At 40.4% G+C, this 25,371-nt stretch overlaps 1 protein-coding gene across 1 annotated transcript in view; it reads right to left on the reverse strand.

Annotated features, from left to right (window-relative positions):
• Positions 1-10,170: 10,170 nt before the first annotated feature.
• The window catches only part of SPMIP7 (sperm microtubule inner protein 7), a 46,591-nt gene continuing 31,390 nt past the window's right edge, over positions 10,171-25,371 (reverse strand). Inside the window, exons 8-9 of the mRNA XM_065398390.1 lie at positions 14,832-14,939; positions 10,171-10,294 (exon numbers count right to left, since the gene is read on the reverse strand). Coding sequence (XP_065254462.1) covers positions 10,171-10,294; positions 14,832-14,939 — 232 coding nt within the window. The remainder of the gene's footprint in view (positions 10,295-14,831; positions 14,940-25,371) is intronic.

Here is a 25,371-nt window from a genome sequence, read left to right on the forward strand (position 1 = left end):
TCTCTTCTCTCCCTTTCACGATATCCTTCTCTGTCCCTTGTGCCGCTCCAAGCTCTCCTTCCAATGGACGAAATCCTGGCCCATGTTACCTTCTCCAATACCTCCTCTCAGGTAGTCATTTATCCAAAACAAGTAGGAAGTTTGCAGAAAGTTACTTACAAAACTGGGGGAGGGGGGGCTGCATCACATTCTGTGCTGAGCCCCTCTGACCTGTGGAATTCCCCCTCTGAATGGGCTTCCTGGAGCAGCTGTGTGGCAGGTGAAAGACTGTCAGCATGGTATCACTGCCCTTGTGCAGACAAGGTTGTGGAGGAAAGGAGCAGGGAGTTCCAAGCAGATAACCTTAGCCTTAATGGATCACAGAGAAATTAGGGGATCGATGCTTTTAAAACAAAAACCACTGCCTTGTTCCTCAGTGATTGGGCGGGGAGGGGAGCACACCAAGGTTACTTCCCATGGTGGCCTTACTGAGATTCCTGTCCCTTCCCCAGAGTTTTCCAGGTACCAGTAGGGGAACGATCTGGTCCTTTGTTCTTTAACCTGCTTACTACTGTCTCCACTCCGCCTCCCCTTCCCTCTGTCTGGCACTTTGTCAAGTAGAAGTGATTGAGATTTATCAAAACAATTTTTTTCCTATGGAAAATATTTGTATTGGTCAAAATTTTCTGGTTTTTCAATGAAAAATAGAAATAAAAAAAATTCAGCAAACATTTTCAGCTAAAACCAAAAACGTTTTTCAAAACTGAACATATTTTGAGTTCAGTTTTTCATTCAAAAACCAAAACTTGAATGTATTTAGCACTGTTAGGAGAAGTAGTTTATTGAGGTCCAGATCCTTCAAAATCTTATGTACATGCCTAAGTTTACTATGATGAGTAGTCTAATTGAAATCAATGGGACAACTCATGGGAGTGAAGTTAAACACATGCCTAAGTATTTGTAGGCTTGGGGCCTAAGGCTGTAAGCTCTTCAGAGTAGGGACTGTCTTTTTTTTCTGCATTTGTAGAGCACCCAGCACAATGGAGTCCTGGTCCATGACTGGTGCTTCTAGGCACTACAGCAATATAAATAACACTCATAGAAAACTCCAGTGAAACAAGAGATTTCACAGCTAATCACTACATCTAAGGTTTAGAAAGAGGAAATCCAACACAATTCAAAGGGTCTTACATATAATAAAGCAAACAAAGAAGTTAGAAGCTTGACAGCTTAAACATGCAAAACAGAAGAGAGAGACCTATTTCCGTGAAAGGAAGTTTTGGGAATCATATTTCCAAAGTTGTTGAAAAAAAAGTTTTATAATTTTTAAAGAACATTTTAAAATTAACTTTTAAGTTAGTAAGTAACTGTTACATTAACCCACATTTTAAACAAATGCAGGGTACTCACCTTATAACAGTTTTGAAGATTTCCATAGCCAGTGCTTTCTAAAGGGAAAGTGAATTCTTTGGGCTTGATTTACCCTTGCCTTTACACCTGGGCAAAGGGAAGTGCAAAGTGCGTGAAAATGCTCCCAAATCAGGATTCACATTGCACAGGTGTAAATGATGGCACAATTTGCAAGGCAGTGGGGAATTCGGGCCTTGCAATTCTATCAAACAGGGCCTGTGCTGGAAGTATTTTTTAAAATGATTGCCCCCACTGAGAGAGAACTATAGCATATTAGTAAATATGCCTAGCCTAGTTTTAAATGTCCCAAATGATAGGGACTTAAACCACTTCTCTTGAAAGACTACTTCTTTAGCCACTGATTGCCAGAAGCTGGGAATGGGCAACAGGGGACTGATCACTTGATGATTACCTGTTCCGTTCATTCCTCCTGAAGCACACTGGCCACTGTCAGAAGACAAGATACTGGGCTAAGTGGACCACTGGTCTGACCCAATATGGCTGTTCTGATGTTCTTAAATCTGATGTACCATCATTGTTTAAGCCAATGGGAGCTTTGAATGTGCATCAGCTCATAGAACTGGGTAGTTGATGATGTTATCTGTAATTCCCAGATTTCTGCTTTTTTCCTGTACAGTATTACTCAGATTAAATCAGTTTTTCTTTACTTTAGATCTTAGAATTGGTAAAAAAAAAGAAAAAGAAAAAGAAAAAAACTTTTCCTATTTTTTTTTTTTTTTTTGCAAAAAAACCATCCTTTTTGATTGAAATTTAAAAAATTTGATTCATTATTTCATCAAAATACTGAAATTTGGAAAATTTCAGCTATCTTGACATGGTATCAAGCTTCCTATTTTCTTTTGATTTTGGCTTTAAAAGGCAATAAAAAGAGCTAAAACCAGAGTTTACCTGGGGTAATTCTCCAGACAAGGAAATAATGGAAATTCAAAAATAAGCAATGGGACTGGGCAGAGGCAGAAATCTCAGTGCTTGTATAAACCAAATTAGGACTAACTACTTTTTGGACCTTCCTGGTAGCTTTTCACATCTCCTGCTTTCACATTCTATAATAGATTAAGGAGAAGACTTCCTCAGAAATTTTAAACATTTTAAAGACCCTGAGTCAGCACAGCACTTAAGCATGAATCGAAATCTAAGTCCCATGGACTTCAGTGGGACTATTCACATGCTTAAAGTTAAGCACATCCTTAAGTACCTTGCTGAATCGGGGCCTAAACTAGTATTGCCACTTTGGAAAAGATGTGTCCTGTTGTGGCCTCTGGTATTCTTCTATGCTTCGGCGGTTAGTATTTTCAAATGCTTCTGAATGTTTTTCCCAGGTCAACAAAGTTGAACTGGAATAGATTGATAGTAAAGGATCTATTAAAACATCTTTGGGAAAAGCTCTACAGTTCAAAGAATCCATGGTCTCAGTTAGTCTTTATAGGCATTTAAATGCTGTTGCTGGAAGGCCAGGTTTGGAGGGGTGGGGGAGAGACTACAGCCTTCTCTTTTACATTTCATGGATCTTTAACCCTTATTTAAAGAAAATTTTGGATTTTGGACCAAATAACTGTGCTTGTAATTATATCAAATAGTTAAAAAAAAGCTAGTTAATGATGTTCAACATAAGTAATCATGTTAAATAGTGAAATTTAATTTCTTAAAAACTTAAATCCTCATATCTTTTGGAATGCATTGTACTGTAGGATGTCTGAGTAAATTAAATTCTCCCCTGCACACTAAAGCATCAATTTCCTTATGGTAATTATCTGCTAGATTGGATCTGTCAGTAGCAGGGAAGCATGCCTGACATTATACCCTCTTTACAAAAAATGATTACAAAAAATTAAGACGAATGAGTAAAATTAAGGCTGCGGCTGGTAAGTCTATATAAAGCTCTCATAGATCACTTTACATAAGATACCATTGTACTGGATACTAAGCTTTTAATGACTAGTCGCATAATGAGGTGAAGTCCATTAAAGAACGGCCAAGGTAACCGATCACAGAGATAAGGGCTAAAAAATGATTTTCAGCCAACTAGAAGCAATTTATTATACACAAAAAACACAGCTCTAACTGAAATGTCTGGATGGATGAGGAACTTTTGAAAGTTGACAGGATTTTCTTCCTGGGAAAGTTTTACAAATATGATGGGCGCTCATCTCTGTCACATTTGATTTTTTTTTCTTTGCAATTCAGTGCTCTAGAAATGGTTCATATAAGGCTGAGCTGTAGCACTGGATTTCATTAGCCCACTTAAAAGATAAATTAGAACTAGGCATGGCTGATATAATGGAAACTCATTGCTCACCGCCCACAAGCAGAGTCTGTATGGAAGCAAGCTAATTGTTGCAAGTCAATCGCTATTGAATAGTGCCTAGTGCTTGAAGCTGCTTTAGGAAAACAGTTCAGATCAGAATCTGTGGGCATGTCTACACTGCAATAAAACACCTGCGGCTGGCCCATGTAAGTGGGCTTGGGCTGCAGGAAGCTAAAATTGCAGTGTAGATGTTCAGCCTCAGGCTGGAGCCTGGGTTCTGGGACCTGAAACGAGGCTCCAGCCCAGCCCACACCCAGAAGGTCTACACCACAGTTTTACAGCCCTGCATCCTGTGCCCCACAAGCCCAATTCAACTGACATGGGCCAGCCACCGGTGTTTATTGCAGTGTAGACATACTCTGTGAGACAAAACCAGCTTTGGGGGTTTGCAAAGTAGTAGGGCAGGTAACTTATTGCCGCAGAGGCTCTGATTCTGCAAACACAAACACATGCGTAACTTTTCTCACGTATAGTCACTTTGATTGCACGTGAGTAAAGGTAAGCACATGCTTAAATGTTTGCAGGATTGGGGTCATGTACATATTCTACAGTTTTGAGGAAGAATAGTTCTGAGACATAAAGTTTGGACCTGACCCTGATTCAAACATTCCCTTAGACCGGAGTTGGAGTTGGGGGTGATTTTTGGATCCAAGATATTGATTTGGCCATTAGAGAGATAAGGCCTGATCCAAAGTCCACTGATGTCAGTGGATGTCTTTTCGCTGACTTTTTATGAGCTTTGGATCAGGCCCTCAGTGGTCAGCTGCAATTTGGATAAAACGTTCCCTATAACTAGGGTTATTCCTATCTAGAATTTGGCTTTGGATCATGTCTAGGGCTCAGAAAAACTTGACTGAGACAATTTTATCAATGTTCTCATTAAGCACTTAAAAACAAATAAGTGGAAGTTGCCTGTTTCTCATGAATGTATGTGACCCACAGTTATTTCAATCATTTCTCTTTTATTCTCAAATCATTTTAAGGACAAGATGGTTAGGTTTACTGTCTGCTGACTGTATAATTGTTTCGGCTGTGTAAATACTAGTGTATTTACCGTGTCAAACTGTTTGTGGCTAATACAATTATATGCTTTTTCACTGATATCTGATCTGCTAATTAGCTGGAAAAACATTTTGATTAGGGTGACTGCTTACCCAAATTATTTAATTGTCCACAAGCAAGGTTGTCAGCAAAAAATATGAAAATGAGCCCAGGAAATGCAGTAAAATTCCACTAACAGCTCTTCAAGTTAAGATTGAACATAGAAATAGGAAATGCAATGTGGGGAATAAGGACAAGAAACTAGCTTCGTGTTGCTCTGAAATTAATTTTAATAAAATAATGTCACACAGCTTTTATTTAGCCCTTTTTATCCCACATGTCAAAGTAGTTTGCAAAGGAAGGTATCATTAGCCCCATTATATAGATGGGAAAACTGAGTCAGAGAAAGAGTTACAAGAACTTGCTCAAAATGGATGACAACCAGGACCACATCATTGATTTAAAAAAAGGAACTTGATTTTAAAAAAGATGGCCGAGATCTGGCACTAACAGCAGGTGTTCAATAAAATCCACTGTCAAAGAAGAACTGTTTAGGATTCTTTACTGATACACAGCCATTGAACAATTAGCAGCTGTCCAACATTACAAAAAAATTCTACAGCACAAAAACAGTGTTAGCTATGTGTAGGTCTACATTGCAATTAAATACCTTTGGCTAGCCTGGGTCAGCTAACTCAGGCCTGCAGGGCTCAGGCTGCAGGGCTATAAAATTTCAGTGTACATGTTCAAGCTCAGGCTGAAGCCCAAGATCTGGAACCCCATGAGGGGGGAAGCTCCCAAAGTCTAGGTTCCAGCCCGAGCCCTGAGAGTTCAAGTCAGCTGACATGGGCCAGCTGTAGATATTCAATTGCATTGTAGACAAACCCATAGTGTACGAACCTTGTCAGAAAGATGCTTCTTATGCTCATTACCAAAGCTAGCAAAGGACATGCCACCTCACACAGTGATCTTGTCAGATCTCATAAACTAAGCAGTCAGGCCCACTCACTACTTAGATGGGAGACCTCCAATAAAAATCCAGGGCAACACAGGAAGGGATCATTCAGTTGGTGGTGATCTTTAAGTCAGTACAGAGCCAATGCCCAATTCTGCTCTTGAAGCAAGGTGCTGTTATTCAGATGAGACATAAAGCTGAGGTCCTGACCTCTACTCCTCTTTAAATGTCATATGACAATTTGTGTAAGAGAAGGGGTTTTTGTTAGCCACGGTGCCCTGGCCTTAATTCCAGTGCAGACAATTATATTTTCCCAACCTCAAATTACTCTGCAGTTTGTTGGATACACTATTCTGCTTCATCCATTTCCTCTCCTAATACGTTATTCCCATCTCTGTATACTTTGCACAGAGCCCCGTGGAGCTGGTGGTGAGGAGCTGTGCAGTCTCAGCACTGGGAGAGTCAGTGCCTCCTGAAAAGCAATCTCTCTGGGGTTGCCACATGCACACGCTGTACCAATTGGTCCAGATTTCCTCCATGAATAGAGAAAATATTTTTCTTCCTGTTTTGATCTCCATCAATTCCAGCCCCATCAGAGTGCATCTCTCTGCCTATCATTAGGTAATCCTGAAGGGAAAAAGGGTAACAGTAGTTGATTGAAACTCAGCACAAACCAGAGGCTTTTAGCCACCAACTAGGCAACATTTTGGTTTAGGTTACTTTTACCATCTAGTCTGCCAGTCTTTCTCCAATTAAATGATGCTTTAACTTTCAAATTGTTTCTAAAGGTTGTGCAGATTTCTGCCACGTTAGCTGTGATGCTTTTCTATTTTTGATCTCATTTTAGTAAATAAAAAATGCTTCAGTCAAAAAAGAAATAAAATGAAGCTTTTGATTAGTTTATCCTCCCCCCTTCCCACCTCTTTAAGTATAGTATATTCTCCAAAATCATTTTCAGGATTTCAGGATCAGGAATGCCACATTTTCTGATATCTGATCATTTTCTACCATAGTTGTTTATGTGTATTGTTTACCCAACAGACATTTCTCTTTCACTTGGATATTCATTACTAAATAATTCTGTGAGAAGACACAGGCCACTGATTTTTTGCAATTTGCATCACCACACTCTAAGTTATGTTGAAAGCTAAGCTTTTTGGTCCTCTTGCTTTGGAAGTACATTAATATTTCTGTGACCTTTACTAGATGGCAGATGAGAAGCATTAGGAATAAAATAACGAACAAAGCGAAGGAAACCAATATCTTAAAATGCATATTTCTGATCCTGGCCTTGAAAGGAGCAAGAGGGAGAAGAATCTGCTCCGACAAGATTGTAAACTTTATTTAAAGTTAAAATAATTGTTCTGCTGTAGCCTACATTTTTTCCCATGTCAAAATGTTTCATTATGATGCATGCTATGCAAAATAAGAACAAATATATTTGAGATTTTTTTAATACGCATGCATTTTAAAAACATACAAGGACTTGTTTAAAGATGTTTAAGAAGGTATGGAATGGAGTAGTTGAAGACATGCTTATTCACCATATACATTTAGGTTGCTATATTAAAAACATGCTCACAGTGTCATGACAATTATTTTATACCGAGTGACTTTAGGTTAATTCAGTTTCAAAGCCTGCATTTTAAATAGTAATGATGTCGCCACAATTTATGAGTGGAATGGTATTTCTTTGTGTGCCCTAAATGATCAGCTTTAAATTCTTATTTTTAAAAGAAAAACTACCGATTTCTACCCAGGAAACTGTCTCAGCAGCATTGTTTTGCAGTGGTTTAACTGCACACCGGAAGCCAACTCTGTTCCTGTTCATCTAGGTACCAATGCCATAGCATAACGGGGCAGGTCTAGGAGTGGCTTTTTAGTAACTTAAATTTTCACTGCTTATGAGCAGCAGACACATATTAAGGCCCTGTTTCAGCAAGATGCTTAAGCATGTGCATAGCTTTTATTTCCAGTGAAATGAGAATGGGGGAGGGAGCCGTTTGGATGTAAACAGTGCTCTGCAGTGTTTGCAACCCAAAAGCTGGAGGGTTCTGCCTATTAGGCATGTCTCACAGAAAGTGAAAGTGACTTTAAACTGATATTAACAACATTTAATTGACCCTCTTTTTCCACTGTTAATTTTTTTTTTTTGGTCTCAGTTTGGTCAAACAGCATTAACAGTTAAATGTAAATCAGACTTTTAGAAGTCTTTTTATTTTTGGTCATCATTCTAACACAGAGGTAAGGACATTAGTTTTGTTATTTTAAAAACATACAGATCCTGATCCTCAGCTCGCGTAAATTGCCAGAGCTCCATTAAAGTCATTGAACATTGTTTCTGTTCATTGACATCAAAGGGAGTTAGACTAATTTACACCATCTAGAACATGGCCCGTATTTTTTAACTTGACAACTCTCTCTTTAAACCCCTGTGCTTTCTGTGTGTCTGACTGTCATGTATAATACAATACAACAGAGATGAGCTAAACACCTAATTTGAAGCCACTTGAACTTTGGAGAAGTTTGGCTCTCTATGTGAAATTTGTGGGTTTGACCCATCTCCAGTTTAAAACATGATCAGTATTTGTTTTAGTGGAACTCAAACTTTTCAAAACTTGGGCCCTGATCCTGCAATGCCCCTTCACCCAATGGGGCATTGCACAGGCATAGGGGAGGATTGGGGCCCTAGAAGATTTAATTTGAATACCCGTCCCTCTCCTTTTCAAGCATAGTTTTTGGAGCAGACTACAAACTTTCAAGCACCTTTGTATGGTACATATTAATTCAATGGAACACAAAGGACAAAATTTGCAAAAGAGTCTCTGTAATTATGCAGAAAAAAGTCATATGCACATGTACAAGCAAACCAAGTAACTGTACATTCAAATGTGCACCTGAGCATCTACTTCCCTGATGTGCAAATTCACATGTGAATTAAAATGTCTGTTTTGTAGATGCAAACAGAGACATGTGTAAACTGACCAGAATAACAGGTGAATGATTGACAGACACATTGGGTGGGTTTAAGCGACAGGCCACAACTTTATTAATTATACCTTGGGGAGGGCATTATATTGCCTGCCCCAGTTCTCACATACCAGGCATTTAATTGGTTCCACAGTGGGTTACAGGGCTTTTACCACAAACCGAACAATAACTTGGGGTATACCCTCCCTGGGCTTAAGCTGGATGGAGTGACAGAGGCCACAAGGCTGGGTGGGGGAAACCTCAGTCTGCAAAGACTTCAAACTGCTCCTCCTTTATGAGCGTAAGATCCAACTGCACAATCTTGAGTCTCATTTACTTCTGGGATCTGGCCCTTTTATCCTTTACCCGCACTGGACACCAGCTGCAAGTTGTGACAAGTCAGTAATCATAACAACATAATATGAACCTCAAATCTTATTGTTTCTAAGCCAACTATGCTAACGAGAGGCTGTGAGGAAGGCGAGAACATCCACCAGACTACATGCCGTTGTGGCCCCAATAAAGGAAGCTAGCATGATCCAGGAGTGAGGATGCAGGAAAGGGAGTCAGGAGATCTGGGTTCTTTTCTTAGCTTTGCCACCTCCTTGCTCTGTGACATTGGGTTTAACTTCTATCTTTCAGTTTCTCTGGGTGGGTTTCTCTCTGACCCTCGACTAGGCCTGGACTGTGTACATCACTCTGCAGCATATAAGAGCCATAGAAACCCCGTTAGTTGGCTGTGGGAGAATTCCCTCAGTGGAGATATGCTGAATACACAGGCCCATCACAGGCCCTGGTGCCAGGGGGATGACCAGCGACTGGAGTGAGTGATTGCATAGCACGGTGCACATTCTTGGCAATGCTGCCACCCACAGGGAGTCCAGGATAGGCTGTTGTAACCTAGCACAGCTCCCCAGGCTGCCTAAATTATGAAGGCAGCCATTTTGGCTCCTGGATCATTCTGGAATTCCAAGGGTGTAAAGATGTCATAAAGGCACCTTTTCTTCTCCCTTCCCCCAAAGCTGTTTTGTGCTGCATTTCCAAGAGGCATAGCCTAGAATCTCACCCTATGATACCCATCTTTGTAAAGCACTTTGAGAGCTACTGATGAGAGGCACAAAGGATGACTATTTTTTAATAAATTGAAAAAATGTTATATACACAGACTACACTGCATATGGAATACAGTATTTATGGGTAGTCTTTCTACACATCACTTTGAATACTGCAATTCAATACAGTAACTATAGTTCAAACTGTGAAGAGTCCTCCTGCTTCTCAAATGATTTTAACCATAAACAATAGCAAGTCATAAATACTGAGTATAGTAAGAACATGTAATAAAGACTAGCACGTCCACACAGACACCCACTTCTGTATTCTTTTACTATGGTCCCATTTTTAAGGTGTACGTATTTCACACATTTCCTTCCTTCCCACCATTAGCCACTGGAACTCTCAGTCATACTGGTAGCAGGACTGGTTCTTGTTAAACCTTAATAGTTTCTCTTTCCACCTTGTTGAAAGAATTTTGAGGATAAACTGGAGTAAGTATTTGAGACAAAGGGCCCTGGTGATTAAATCGAGACGAGCGGCCACACTTTGCTATGTATCTGCAATTACAAACAGAAGAAAATCTCTTTTAAAAATAATATTTTTCATATTTCTCAGAAACACATTCTTTGCTAACCATTGTGACCACTGACTTTGGAGAAAATTTATACAATTCACAACAGTTCCACATTATTAGATTCGGCCGGCTCAACAATGGTGGCAGGAAATTCATCAAAGTTGTCTTTGGTGGCACTCTTCGCCGTCCAGCCCAGGCAAAGTGTTCCATTGTATTCTGAGGTGTTATGGTGAAGACATAGAGCCAGATTCTGACAGCAAGTAGCTAGCAGTGAATCCCCTTGGCATAGGACAACTCCCAGCTACCATAAAGCTGGCATAGGCAGTTCCTACACCAGGGACCCCAATTCCTGGCATACAGGTCATTTAAGGACCTACTCCTGTGATGTAAATTAGAAGAATTTCTCAGTTATTGTAATTCTCATCAGGGCCTGCGTTGGTGCCGAAAAGACTTCAGATTCAAGAAGCTGTAACTTCCTGGTTCCTCCTGATTCTCCTGCACTAAGCCCAGATTGGCTGTAGGACAGAATCTGACTCATTATGTCTTGTGGTGGGAGAAAAGGCTGAGGACTCAGGTTTTACTGATTGTATGAGTGCCAACTCATTTGCTTTCACTGAGAATACCAAGATTTGTTACTGCTTTCCCATATTTTCCATAGCAGAATTAATTTATGTTACGTTGTATATACCAGGGGTGGCCAGCCTGAGAAGGAGCCAGAATTTACCAATGAACATTGCTAAAGAGCCAGAGTAATATGACAGCAGCCCCCCATCTGCTACCCCCCTCCAGCCCCCAGCGCCTCCCGCCCACCGGCAGCCTCGCCAATCAGCGCCTCCCCTTCCCTCCCCATGCCTCCCGCAATCAGCTGTTTTGCAGTGTGCAGGAGGCTCTGGTGCGGAGGGGGGAGGAGCGAGGGCATGGCATGCTCGGGGGAAGGAGCAGGGGTCTTGGGGGAAAGGGTGGAGTGGTGGCAGGACCTGGGGCAGAACAGGGGGTTAAGCAGTGAGCACCCCACAGCACCTTGGAATGTTAGCATCTGTAGCTCCAGCCTCGGAGTCAGCGCCTATGCAAGGAGCTGCATATTAACCTTTGAAGAGCCGCATGCGGCTCCGGAGCCACAGGTTGGCCACCCCGGTATATACCTATGGGATACCTACCACACATACACATGAGTGAGTCAAATTCTGCCTTTATTTACACTTGTATAACCTCACAGATTTCAATGTGTGGATTGCATTGGGTGTAAATCAGAGCAGAATGTGGTTCTATGTTTTTTAAATCCTACTTTACCTCTTGTGCACTTCCCAAAACAAATCTATTCTCCTCTTTTTTAAAGCTCTCTTTCCTGCCCTTACAAAGCGCCACAGGCTCAAAATCTTACAAACAGCATGCTGAAAGGAACCAATCCTTCTCTCCAAAGGCAATCAAATGCTATGTATTATGAGTTTACTACTTATTTAAACAAAATTAGTGGCAACCCTGTGTTGAAAAGATAAGAAGGCTTATACAGTAGAACCTCAGAGTTATGAACACCAGAACTATGAACTGACTAGTCAACCATACACACATCATTTGGAACTAGAAGTACGCAATCAGGCAGCAGCAGAGACCAAAAAACAAACAAACAAATACAGTACTGAACAGTGCTAAATGTATACTACTAAAGAAACAAAGGGAAAGTTGTTTTAAAAAGATTTGACAAGGTAAGGAAACTGTTTCTGTTTGTTTCATTTAAATTAAGATAGTTAAAAGCAGAATTTTTTCTTCTGCATAGTAAAGTTTCAAAGCTGTGTTAAGTCAATGTTCAGATGTAAACTTTTGAAAGAACAACCATAACGTTTTGTTCAGAATTACGAACATTTCAGAGTTATGAACAACCTCCATTATCGAGGTGTTCATAACTCTGAGGTTCTACTGTAATGATAAGATCATCATATTTGTACTACACTATGTATTCCATGTGGATTTTTACTTGATGAATGGCTATGGACAGATATTTCAAACGTTAAAAGTTGCAAAACAAAAACATTCTACATTCTCTGTAACATTCCCTTGTAGATCATGTCTCAACAAAATATTTCTAATGCAGTATTCAGCTCCCATATTTCAATTGCACTAAAAGACATTGAAATTATCTATCACCCAACACCACAGTATCTGAGCACCACTCAAATAATAATAATAATAATAATAATAAATACTTTATTTATAAAAGAATGATATTCATGTTCAAAGATGAAAGGACAATTTTGTGCTGTTGTATAGCCCATGGGACCCTATTGATTTCAGTAGATTTACGAGAAGCCTAAAGAATTTCACCCCATCTACATTCTCTATTCAAATTAAATGAGGTGCAGAAGTTGTCCAGAATATTGCCTGGTCTGTCCATAGCTGATAGTTTAATGAACGTTCATGTAAAAAGTATGAAGACTACAGTAATCTCCTATGTTGTCCTTAATTGTCTCTAAGTGGGAATTACAGAACAATGAATATACAGTGCTGACATGTCAAATGAGGTCGCTACAAAGATATCCATCACCGAGAGTCCTACATATCAATAATGTTACAATAAGGGGAGTCCATAAAGACCAAAATGTAGAAACAAAATGAATCATCATCCATGAAAGCAATAAGAGGATGAGATAACCTCCCCACAAAAGGAGAATACGGGTCCATTAAAAAATACACTCCATTTCCTGGTTAGAGTGATCGGACCCAGGAATACCAGAATTCACCTCTTCATCACTGGTCATTAATGGCCCCATCCTGCACCCCTGAAATCAGTGGGTCTTTTGCCATTAACTTCAAAAGGTGCAGGATGAAACCGTATGTGCTATTCTCCAATATGTACTGTGGTGACCAATTCTTGAGTACTCATAGGATCTGCATTTTTGTTTATAACACAGCAGTTTCAAATATAAGGCTATATTCTGACATCTTAACTCATAGTGAATAATATCTCACTCCATGAGTAGTCCCACTAAAAGTAAAATATATCTGTTATTTACTCAAAGGGAAAGGTACTTCTCTGTATGAGTTATGGTAGCAGAATCTAGTCCACAGTGCCTGTTTATACTCTCTCTCTCTCTGTCTTTCTCACACACACTCCCCTTACGAAAGCCCTGTGACTCTGCCTCGTTTCCAGAAAGACCCCATTAGCACAGGACAAGAATTCTTTCATGCATTACAGAAAAAAAATCCATGCCCTGCCATATGGATTAATTTTTGCAAAATGTCATGACAAATTTTGTCCCTATTTTTAATGAGTAAAGTTCAATTGTAGAACCAGAGAAATGCTTAGTTGCACTGCTTACTGCATTTGCATGATAACCCTGCAGAAAGTCAAAGGAAATAACAGACATATTTTACTTTCTCAGATCGCATTTGCACCTGATTCTTTGCTCTCGAAATTTGGTATTTGTCTGAATGCTGCCAGTGATCTCTGCAAAGGCACATCAGCATCCATGTGTGTGACATTTAAAAGTAACTTGGTCTTACAGCAAGCTGATTGAGTTCAGCTCGATTAGCCTATAAAATCTCAAAGACCTGGTTGTGTATTTTCAATCTTGGTAACCTGCAAACTGCTATTATAGAAGAATGCCTATTTTCCAAGTACAGCCACACAAGAAAAAGGCAGAGGTGTCAGGAGAGTGTGCCAGTATGTCGCACTCAGTCATGAACCGCTTTGACAGAGGAATTCTTTAATAGCCAGTCAGCTCCCCAAGGCTTGTACTGGTGGTGCAGAAGTGTATATTGTCTTAAAACTAATCAAAATAAAAGAGTGTTTAAAAGATGAATGTCTTAGAAATTAGTGGATGCTTCAATGTCATCGTGAAGTCCTAGATCACTATGGGGGGAAAATAGTCCATGATCTAAAGGGGCAATACAAAAGCATATAGGGGAGAGGACAACAAATAATTATTAAATAATTGTCCAGCTGCTTCTGGGGAGGAAAGCAGGATATAGAATCACAGGAGGGACTTTTACAATGAAAACGTTTGGTAAGGCGCTCAGCTACTGCAGTGATGAACCTGGTATAGAAGGGGAACACAGAGTGATGACAATTTGTAACAATTTTCTGTGAGGAAAGCATCCATGTCTTGAGGGCTTCAGACCCCCTCAACAAAATGCAACCTCATATTTGGCATTATTAAATGTAATATAGTCCAAAAAATTCCAGAACAGACAGATCTCTATCAAAACATAATCACAGGGGTCATAATCTAGCCAACATATCCAATGACATAACATGGAAACAATCAATATTTTAGGACTCCTGCTGAACCTCAACATTAATTTTAATGAATTCCTGTGGTAAGCTTAAAAGGAATCGTGAAAACCAGGAATGATCTTAGATTGTCTTGGCAGCCACGTGATTGGATTTGACTCACAATATTTTTCTTTAAACCAAGGAAATGTCATGCTTCAAATTTAATTGTTCTTTAATTAAATAACTATAATTAGGACTTTTCCTCTAATGTATCTGAACAAATTGAGTAATACGCCTTACACTTACTTACCCATGCATTTGTGCAATTATCGATGGGGATGTTGATGGAAGATTAGAATTTGCCGGGTGGGTTGCTGTCCAATGAACCTTGCCAGTGTATCCAGGGATATTTGGAGTGCTAAAGGAAAAAGTTAAAAGGGGGAAGGGCAGGAAAGGACTAAATTAAATGAGTACAGGCTTGAAATAATCAATCACAGACAGTTGTAAAACCACTAGCTTGTGTTTCTATATCCAAGGTGGATAGGTGATAGAGAGTGTAAACGTGTGATATTATATTGCGTGAAAGCACCGGGCCAGATCTCCAACTGGTGTAAATTGTCATAGCTTCTTTGACATCAACGAAGCCGCAATAATTTACACCACCTGAAGATCTGGCCCATAAGCTCAATTTTGATGACAGAGGCCAGTGTTTCTCATCTTGTTTTGAAATTATGGGTTTTATTTGATTGTCTGTACACTACTCATGACCAAGAACAACATTTCATCAAGAGGAAAGAACTAGAACAAGTAGTTCACAAAAGCACGAAGGCCAATATTTCAAACATGGGTTACATTTTAGATGGGATTTAGGTCCCAATTTCAAACATGGCACTTAGGAGACCTTCTTTAGGCAGCTCAGTCTGAAATTTTTGGCCTATGCCCAAATTTCTTGCAACAGAGGTTCCCAAACTTTTTTTGCTCAATGCTCCCTGTGCTTTCGAGATTCATGTCACATGTGCGGCCCCCTCTTTCTAAGAAACAGTATTTCCATGGATGCCTGGGGTCTGGGAGCCCAGCCCGCCAGCATCCCTTGTCAGATACATGCTCCAGGTGGGTGATCCCAGCAGGACACAGACAGCTGGGCTTCACCCCCTCCTTGTGCCCCTAGTGTCACTGACAGGCCGCAGGCTTTTCTGGCCCTGGCACAATCCCCAGCATGCATGAGTAAGAGCCTGTGCTGGCAGGGAGAAACTACCTCCCAAGGGGACCCATGCACATCAGCTTCTGAAGAGATGAATGAGCTTGATTGAGCCACACCCACTCTATGCACAGGAAGAGACCACTCCCCCCTCACTCCTTGTACCCTTCCTCCTCCTCGTCCTTCCAGCCTGGCAGGAGCTGGAGACTCAGCTAGTGAAACATATTCTTATTTTATCAACAATATTTTGAAGAAACAAGAAAAAAATCCATAAACTAGTCAGGTCATTCAGTGCCCCACTAACCTCCTTGTGCCCCACCGCCCCCTCCCCTAAGAAGGGGAACCCCCCAGTTTGAAAACCAAAATCCTACAACAATTCTACAGTTTTGCAAATTTCAGGTATGATTTCTGGTATATTATTCTGGGTGATTTTCCTAAAAATAAAAATATACATTGCTCCTGTTCTATTGGATACAAAGCATTGAACCATCAATACATTTTTATCTTATACAAGCAATTTAAGATGTTAGATGTATATTATTATAAAAATCCAATATAACATCTGAATTTGTACTGTCTTTAATTTAATCTTATTTAGCTACCCATATAAAGAAAAGAAACAAATATGTGCAATGATACAATATGATCCAGGGAATCCATCCTGGATTATGGCCTAATCCATCAAAAATTTAAGCACATGTTTAAGTTGAAGTACATAGGTAGTCTGGTTAGGACTACTCACTTGCTTAAAGATAAGCACTTGCTTAAATGCTTTGCTGGATGGGCAAGAGTGCTCAATACCTGGCAGTGCTCAATACACTGACAGTCAATGATAAAGAGAAAAGGGAAGTTTTCATGTGTGATGCAAAAGGATTGAGGAAACAGTTCTAGCTATATAGGAGCACAATTGAAAGATCAACTCCTAAATACAACCGCATTTGCGCCAATCCCTCAGACAGAGACAAACACCTACAAGATCTCTATCAAGCGTTCTTAAAACTACAATACCCACCTGCTGAAGTGAAGAAACAGATTGACAGAGCCAAAAGAACACCCACTCCAGGGTCACCTACTCCAAGACAGGCCCAACAAAGAAAGTAACAGAACGCCACTAGCCGTCACCTTCAGCCCCCAACTAAAACCTCTCCAGCGCATCATCAAGGATCTATAACCTATCCTGAAGGACGATCCCTCACTCTCACAGTTCTTGGGAGATAGGCCAGTCCTCGCTTACAGACAGCCCCCCAACCTGAAGCAAATACTCACCAGCAACCACACACCACACAACAAAAACACTAACCCAGGAGCCTATCCTTGCAACAAAGCCCGTTGCCAGCTCTGTCCACATATCTATTCAAGGGACACCATCATAGGACCTAATCACATCAGATACACCATCAGAGGCTCGTTCACCTGCACATCTACCAATGTAATATATGCCATCACATGCTAGCAATGCCCCTCTGCCGTGTACATTGGCCAAACCGGACAGTCTCTATGCAAAAGAATAAATGGACACAAACCTGACGTCAAGAATTATAACATTCAAAATCCAGTAGGAGAACACTTCACCCTCCCTGGTCACTCAATTACAGACCTAAAAGTCGCAATTCTCCAACAAAAAAACTTCAAAAATAGACTCCAACGAGAAACTGCAGAAACTGGAATTAATTTGCAAACTGGACACCATTAAATTAGGCTTGAATAAAGACTGGGTGTGGATGTGTCATTACACAAAGTAAAAACTATTTCCCCATGCTAATTTTTCCCCCTATTGTTACTCACACCTTCTTGTCAACTGTTGGAAATGGGCCATCCTGATTATCACTACAAAAGTTTTTTTTTCTCCTGCTGATAATAGCCCGCTTTAATTGATTAGTCTAGTTATAATTGGTATGGCAACACCCATTTTTTATATATGTATATATATCTTCCTACTGTATTTTCCACTGCATGCATCCGATGAAGTGGGTTTTAACCCACGAAAGCTTATGCCCAAATAAATTTGTTAGTCTATTACAGGGGTCAGCAACCTTTCAGAAGTGGTGTACCGAATCTTCATTTATTCACTCTAATTTAAGGTTTTGCGTGCCAGTAATACATTTTAATGTTTTTAGAAGATCTCTTTCCATAAGTCTATAATATATAACTAAACTATTGTTGTATGTAAAGTAAATAAGGTTTTTAAAATGTTTAAGAAGCTTCATTTAAAATTAAATTAAAATGCAGAGCCCCCTGGACCGGTGGTCAGGACCCGGGCAGTGTGAGTGCCACTGAAAATCAGCTCCTGTGCCGCCTTCGGCACACGTGCCATAGGTTGCCTACCCTGGTCTATAAAGTGCCACAAGTACACCTCGTTCTTTTTGCTGATACAGACTAACACGGCTACCACTCTGAAATAAATGGCAAGAGTTGTTGGGAGGGGAAGGAGAGAAGAGCAGCGGCGGCTCCAGGCACGAGTGCTCCAAGAGCGTGCCTGCGACAGCAAGCCGCGGGGGGTGCCCTGCCAGTCCCTGCGAGGGCAGCAGTCAGGCAGCCTTCGGCAGCACGCCTGCGGGAGGTCCGCCGGTTCCGCAGATTCGGCGGTAATTTGGCGGCGGGTATGCCGAATCCGCGGGACTGGGGACCTCCTGCAGGCATGCTGCCGAATCCGTGAGACCAGGGACCTCCCGCAGGCATGCCGCTGAAGGCAGCCTGCCTGCCGTGCTTGGGGCAGCAAAAAAGCTAGAGCCGCCCCTGGAGAAGAGAGAAGCAGGTTGAAAGAGAGCTTGAGGAATAAAAACATGGGAGGTTAGAGAGGGAGCCTGTGCATAGTTTAAAAAATGTCAATTTTGATATGATATAGAATTAGGAGCAACCAACTATTGGCATCAGCAGTTAACTATTTCCTGTTCTGCCAGCTCAAAATAGGTAACCATTGAACTATAGATTTACCCAGACTGCCCATACACAAGCAGACAAGTCTTTCATGACAAGCTGTTTCAGCCTGTGACTCAGCTAAGTACAAGGGACTGTAAAGCTTGCAAATGTCACCCTTTTGTGGGCTCGTGCATTCTGCAAATAACAACAATGCCCATTTAGGAATTGCTTCCAAGGTGCTTTCTGACACCCATGTGCTCCCTAGAAAAATAAATCTTGGAGTATGAGATAGTACATAGCTATTAATTTTCAGTACAGTGACCAGAAATCCCTTTAAGCTAAATTCAGTGCAGGATGCAAGAATCCACTTATGGGAGAGGTGGTTTATTAAATAATTCTTTGGCTGTGTACCTAGGCAATTTGTTACTCTAATTTCTCATTGGAGTAGAGATAATGTTAGAATGCTGTATCTATAGAGTATGTGATACAGAGATAAAACATGATGGATTTGTTGGAAAATTCATTTGTCACACAAGAGATTCAATCCTCTGGTCTAGCTAAGCTCAGCATAGGAACATTGGAGGGGAATGGTGGATTTTATGTCACGCCCACTCAGATCCACTGGCTGATGGAAGGCTGATCTGGTCAACAGTATTACACAGGAGTAGTTTTGAGGGTGTTCTATGTTATATCTAGCTGCCCATGGCTCTAAGGGGCCTTCCATGAGTTTTTTTTCTTATCCCCTTTGCCATGCTCCGACATATTGGGGCACATTTTCTGAAACAATTAAAATGGTGTGTGTGCAAAACTCTGTCTTTTCGTGGAAAAATGGACAATGACCTGGTTATGTGCAGACCAGGCAATTGCACATACCCATACCTATTTGCATGTGAAAATATCTAATGTGTGTATACAAATATAGGTTTTGTAAGTACAATGGGTACATTTGTGCAAACACATGCATTTAGCTATCTCTGATCATTTGGTCCATCAGGACTATTTTTAATCTGACTATGATTGGAATTTTACTACCCCGATGATGTGATATTTACATTAGAACCTCAAAGTTACGAACACCTCAGGAATGGAGGTTGTTCAGAACTCTGAAATGTTCGTAACTGGTCAAAATGTTATGGTTGCTCTTTCAAAAGTTTTCAACTGAACATTGACTTAATGCAGCTTTGAAACTTTACTATGCAGAAGAAAAATGCTGCTTTTAGCCATCTTAATTTACATGAAACAAGCACAGAAACAGTTTCCTTACCTTATCAATTTCTTTTAAACTTCCCCTTTAATTTTAGTAGTTTACATTTAACACAGTGCTATATTGCAGCGGTTCTCAAACATTAGCAACCCGAGGACCCCCATTTTGATTTAAAAATTTTCATGGACCCAGAAGCTGGCTTCTAATTTTCCCCGAGGGGGTGCTCAATCCCTGCTCAGCCCCTGCCCCAACTCCACTCCTTCCCCCAAGGCCTCACCCCCACCCCACCTCTTTCTGCCCCCTCCCCTGAGTGTGCCCTGTCCCCGCACCTCCGTCTCCCTCCCAGTGCCTCCTGCATGTCACTGAACAGCTGTTCTGCGGCGTTAAGGAGGCACTGGGAGGGAGGGGGACGAGTTGATCAGTAGGGCAGGCGGTCCCAGACATGACTCACGGATACCCTGGAGCTGGACATTACTCACAGACCCCCTAGAGTAACCTCCCAGACCCCCAGGGGTCGGCGGACCCCAGTTTGAGAACCGCTGCTATATTGGATATTCTTTTTTTTTTTTTTTGTCTCTGCTGCCTGATTGTGTCCTTCTGGTTCCAAATGAGGTATGGTTAACCGGTCAGTTAGTAACTCTGTGTTCATAATTCTGAGGTTCTACTGTAATAAGATATCATATGAGAATTCCTCATTAGACTCTCAGTTATAGAATGAAACCCTAATGACTTCCATGGAATTGCACCAGTGCGACAGAGAATTTGGGCCATTGCAGGAAATCTCTTAATATCTTGCAATATATCATAAAGCTAGTTGAAATTAACTCACATAACAACTGTATAATAGTGTGGATATCTGAGTCTCATTATGCATTGTGAAGCATCTGATTTGTAAAATCTTCTGACCTTTAAAGCTTGCAAAACCACCTAACCTAGCACAGCTAGTTACACAATTTAATTTCTTTCACTAACGTATTTTCCTTGGAAAGAAGATAAGAGAAAAGCAACATGAATGTCCAAATGTGACATACAAACAGCAAAATGAGTGCAAGAGACAGTCCCAGATTCAGATTTGTTCTAGATTGTTGTCTGCCTTTTAGAAGTGATTCACACAGTTAACACACTGAAAGAGGAGGAGGCTGTGTAAAGAGAAGCTAAAAGTACCAGGATACTAAGAAAGCTTATACTACGTTAACCAGCTGCCCTCATGGGAGCCTGAAGAAGGGATGCAGAAATGTGCTGCGGTTATGCGTGTGATAAGGTAGAAGAGACTGAGGTTAAAAAAATACCCCTTTGGTTTTTGTTTTTGGATCATGCTGTCTAGTTCTCTTGTGTTTTCTTTGCTGAGATGTTGAACCAGATCATCTCTGCTGAAAAAAACAACTGAGTACCAGGCTACAGCTGGCAACATACAACACACTTTGTGGTTAGGCTTCTCGTCATCAAGTTATCTTTCTGTCACCATGACGTTTCTCTCATCTTGCTCAGATGCTTCCTTGTTATTACACTAGCAGCCCTCACTCCCCACAAAAAACAAAACAAGCCTCCACCATATTCAACGCATAAGCAATTGAAGTTATACAAGGCCTAAGATTTCAAACAGAAATTGGGTGCATCCACTTGTGGGTGCCCATTTTGAGACACTTTTAAGGGGCCTGATTATCATAAAGTGCTGGGTAATCGTTCTCTGAAAATCAGAAAGTGGTTTAAGTTGGGCACCTGAAAACTGAGGCACTCAAAATGATTAATCACTTTTGAAAATGTAGGTTTTAGTTCCCTGTGCTTTAGCTTGAGTGGTAAACAGATTCATGATCATTGTTAACTCGCCCTGCAAAACAAAAACTTCTGCAAAAGAGTACTCTTACACAGCGAGTACTAAATGGTGAATATACACTGCTCTTAAAGCAGGGAAGAGCTCCCACAGCTTCTTACTCCTTTTAGTTACAACGGTGAAAAGCGGATGAAAAACACTACCATAAACGAATGGGATATTTTGATTTAGTAGTGTTTCACACTCACTTTGCTCTAGTGTAAATGATAGAGCTGGGTGGGAAACAGTGTTCCTGTGAGAGTTTTCAAGAGTTCAAAATTTTTCCCATCCGAAAATGGAGGGAAAAGTTCTAAATCTCATAAATGTTCACAAACCAATAATCCGAAAAAACCCTGGATTGGGACAAATATAGTATACACGAACTAAAATCTTGAAACCAAAAATAGTTTTGAACAGAAAAATGTAACTTTTCATTTTGAAAATGTCAAAACAGGACGTTTTGATAATTTTGAACCCAATACTTTTTTGAATTGGGAGATTCATCAAAACGAACCCTTTCCCGTGACAGTTTCAGTTTTGACAAATTGTCATTTTCTGATGAAAAAGATGTTACTCGGAAAATTTCTTACCAGTTCTAGTAAATGAATACACAAGGTGCAAGACGTTGGAAGACCCTATGTCTATCTAATTATGGTCTCTGACGTTTCTGTTATGACTTGAAGATGGTTCAGGGACACATGAAAACAATGAGCTAGAGGCTGATCTCAACCCATGTGTAGAGTTGGAGTAACACAACTAAGATCATGTGTGAGATCATAAACTGGCTCAGTGTGTTTGGGGCACTGACAGTAAGGGTGCTGATAAACTCGGAGGAACAGCTACAAAGAAAGGGAATATAAATTATGGGAGGCGAATGGTTTGAGTGCAGGACTTGGAACTCCTGGGGCTTTGTCCTTTAGACACTGCATATACAGAGCTCCCACTGCAAACAAGAGCTTGCAGAAGTGGGTCTTCTAAGAGCTAATTCTGCCTCTGACACCAACATCATCTGTGGCCTTGCGTGAGTCACTTACACTTATTTTCCAGATATGAAAATTGAGGAAATGAAGTTAACTCTTACTGGACAGAAGTGTTAAGGAGATTTATTAGTTAACACTTGAAAAGTGCTGCTAAGTAGAAAGTATTAAATGTTAGTTAAACAGCATGTGGGTGTGAGTGAGTGAGTGAATGCATGTAGCACTGCCCTCTACTGAATGGAATGAAAACTGCTGATCTATTTGTCATAGGCCTTATATTGTTAATGACTGCCAGAGAATCTTATTTAGTTCAGGAGGCAGGGGTCAGTGCTTTGAAGCAAGAGAATTTGAGTTCTGTCCTGACTGCTGTGTAGTTCCAGGAGGCTGTGATATGGAGCAGAGTGAATAACAGAAAGTTATGTTTGTTACAATATGTAAGGTACAAAAATAGTGAGATAGAGAATACGAGACAGATGCAGCATTAAAGCTGCCATTTCAGGAGATCTGTTAGCTTTCACTTTAAGAAACTTTGTTATGTAAGTTGGAATTTACTAAGTGTTACTACACCATGCATTAGTGCGTTACAGCCATGCCAGGAATAAAAAGAGTTGTTCATGCAGTCTGTCACACCAAGCGTTTACCGGTGCCCCCCACATGAATGCTACAGAGGAAATCCCCATCAGCAGTGTGGGAGTTTTTTCCATTGACCCCTAGAACACCTGCAGAACTAAAATATCACTTAGACCATAATCTCATTGCAGCAGCTGATGGGGGAAGGGGTCAGATAAAGGAAAAAGCTGGTGGCTGGTACATGGAGGAGAAAAAGATCTATAAAGACATTTAAATAAACAGAGTGAGGTGGCGTCATGAATCCATGTGCTAAAGTTAGAACAGAGTTTTCTCTTGGTATTGAAAATTAACCTTATTATGCATTTTTGAATAAAATATTTTTTTGTTAATAAACAAGAAAATTAATTGTGTCATTACTTATAATATTCATAAATGACCTGGAAAAGGGGGTAAAATTTGCAGATGATAGAAAATTGCTCAGGATAGTTATGTCCAAAGCTGAATGCAAAGAATTACAAAGTGATCTCACAAACTTGGGTGACTGGATAACAAAATGGCAGATGAAATTAAATGTTGATAAGTGCAAAGTAATGCACACTGAAAAATATACATACAAAATGGTTGGGTCTAGTTTAGCTATTCCCACTCAAAAAAAAGAGATCTTGGACTCATTGTGGATAGTTATCGGAAAACATATGCTCAATGTGCAGTGCCAGTCAAAAAAAGCTAACAAAATGTTAGGAACCATTAGGAAAAGGATAGACTATAAGACAGAAAATAGAAAAATGCCACTATATAAATCCATGGTACGGTCACATCTTGAATACTACGCGCATTTCTGGTTGCCCCATCTAACAAAAGATATACTAGAACTGGGAAAAGTACAGAGAAGGACAATAAAAATGATTAGGGTATGGAAAAGCTTCCATGTGAGGAGAGATTAAAAGGACTGGGACTATTCCTTTTAGACAAAAGATGACCGAGGGGGATGTGATTGAGGTTTATAAAATAATGAATGGTGTGGAGAATGTGAACAGGGAAGTGTTAATTACCCCTTCACATAACACAAGAACCAGGGGTCACCAATGAAATTAACAGGCAGCAGGTTTTAAGCTAACAAAAGGAAGTACTTTTTCATACAACACACAGTCAACCTGTGGAACTTGTTACCATGGGATGTTGTGAAGGCAAAAAATTTTACTGGATAGAAAAAAAATTGCATAAGTTCAAGGAGGATAGGTACATCAATGGCTATTAGCCCAGATGGTCCAGGTCACAGCCCCATGCTCTGGGTGTCCCTAACTTCTGACTGCCAGAAGCTGGGATGGGATGACAGGGGATGGACTACTTGATAATTGCCCTGTTCTGTTCATTCCCTCTGAAACAACTGGCACTGACCACTGTCAGAAGACAGGATACTGGGCTAGATGGATCATCGGTTTGACCCAGTATGGCCATTCTTATGTTCTTAACATTTTCTTTTTATTTATTGGGAGGGTGGGTTTCAAAAGCAGCTAAGGAATTTAGGAGCACAAATCCCATTGAATCTCAGTGGAGCTTGGGTTCCTAAATCACTTTGATGCTTTTGAAATCTCTTCTTTTGTGTAACTGGCTCACATGACTTGCCTTACTCTTTGAAAATGCACAGGAATTGGAGTTTCACCAGGAATCAGGCTCTCATTTCTCCCGCAGTATGCATGTTTGCAACAGGAGTTCATCTGGACATAGCCAGATCAGCAGCCAACAGATCTCATTGTGACACTTGGGGCCAGTTCTTCATAATAGTTGCACCCTACAAGCATCCAGCATACTGAATTCTTTTGGAAATCTGGCCCTAACTGTAGCTGTTGATTTATTTTGAAAATCTGCACCACAGTCCACTTTTCTTATTATCTCATTACCCACAACTTCTCCTACTTGGCCAGCTATGTAATGTACAAAAACATCTTCATTATTAATTTTTTACAAACAAATAAAAAAATCAAGCAAACTAGTTAGTCCAGCTTGTTTCAAATCCCAAAGTAGCTTCAGAATAAATGACAAAGGCCCCAATCCGTCAAAGCACATAAACATGTGCTCAGTTCCATCCCTATAAACAAAGCACTTGCACACCTGTGTAAGTCCCATCAGCTACAATAGGACTTATGCAGGAGTGTAAGTGCTTTGATGAATTGTGGCCACAGAGAAGAGATAAAAAGAAGGAAAAGAAAACAAATATGAAAGCAGGAAGTA

The sequence above is a fragment of the Emys orbicularis genome, chromosome 2, assembly GCF_028017835.1.
Source record: "Emys orbicularis isolate rEmyOrb1 chromosome 2, rEmyOrb1.hap1, whole genome shotgun sequence".
In the NCBI taxonomy this organism is placed as follows: Eukaryota; Metazoa; Chordata; order Testudines; family Emydidae; genus Emys; species Emys orbicularis.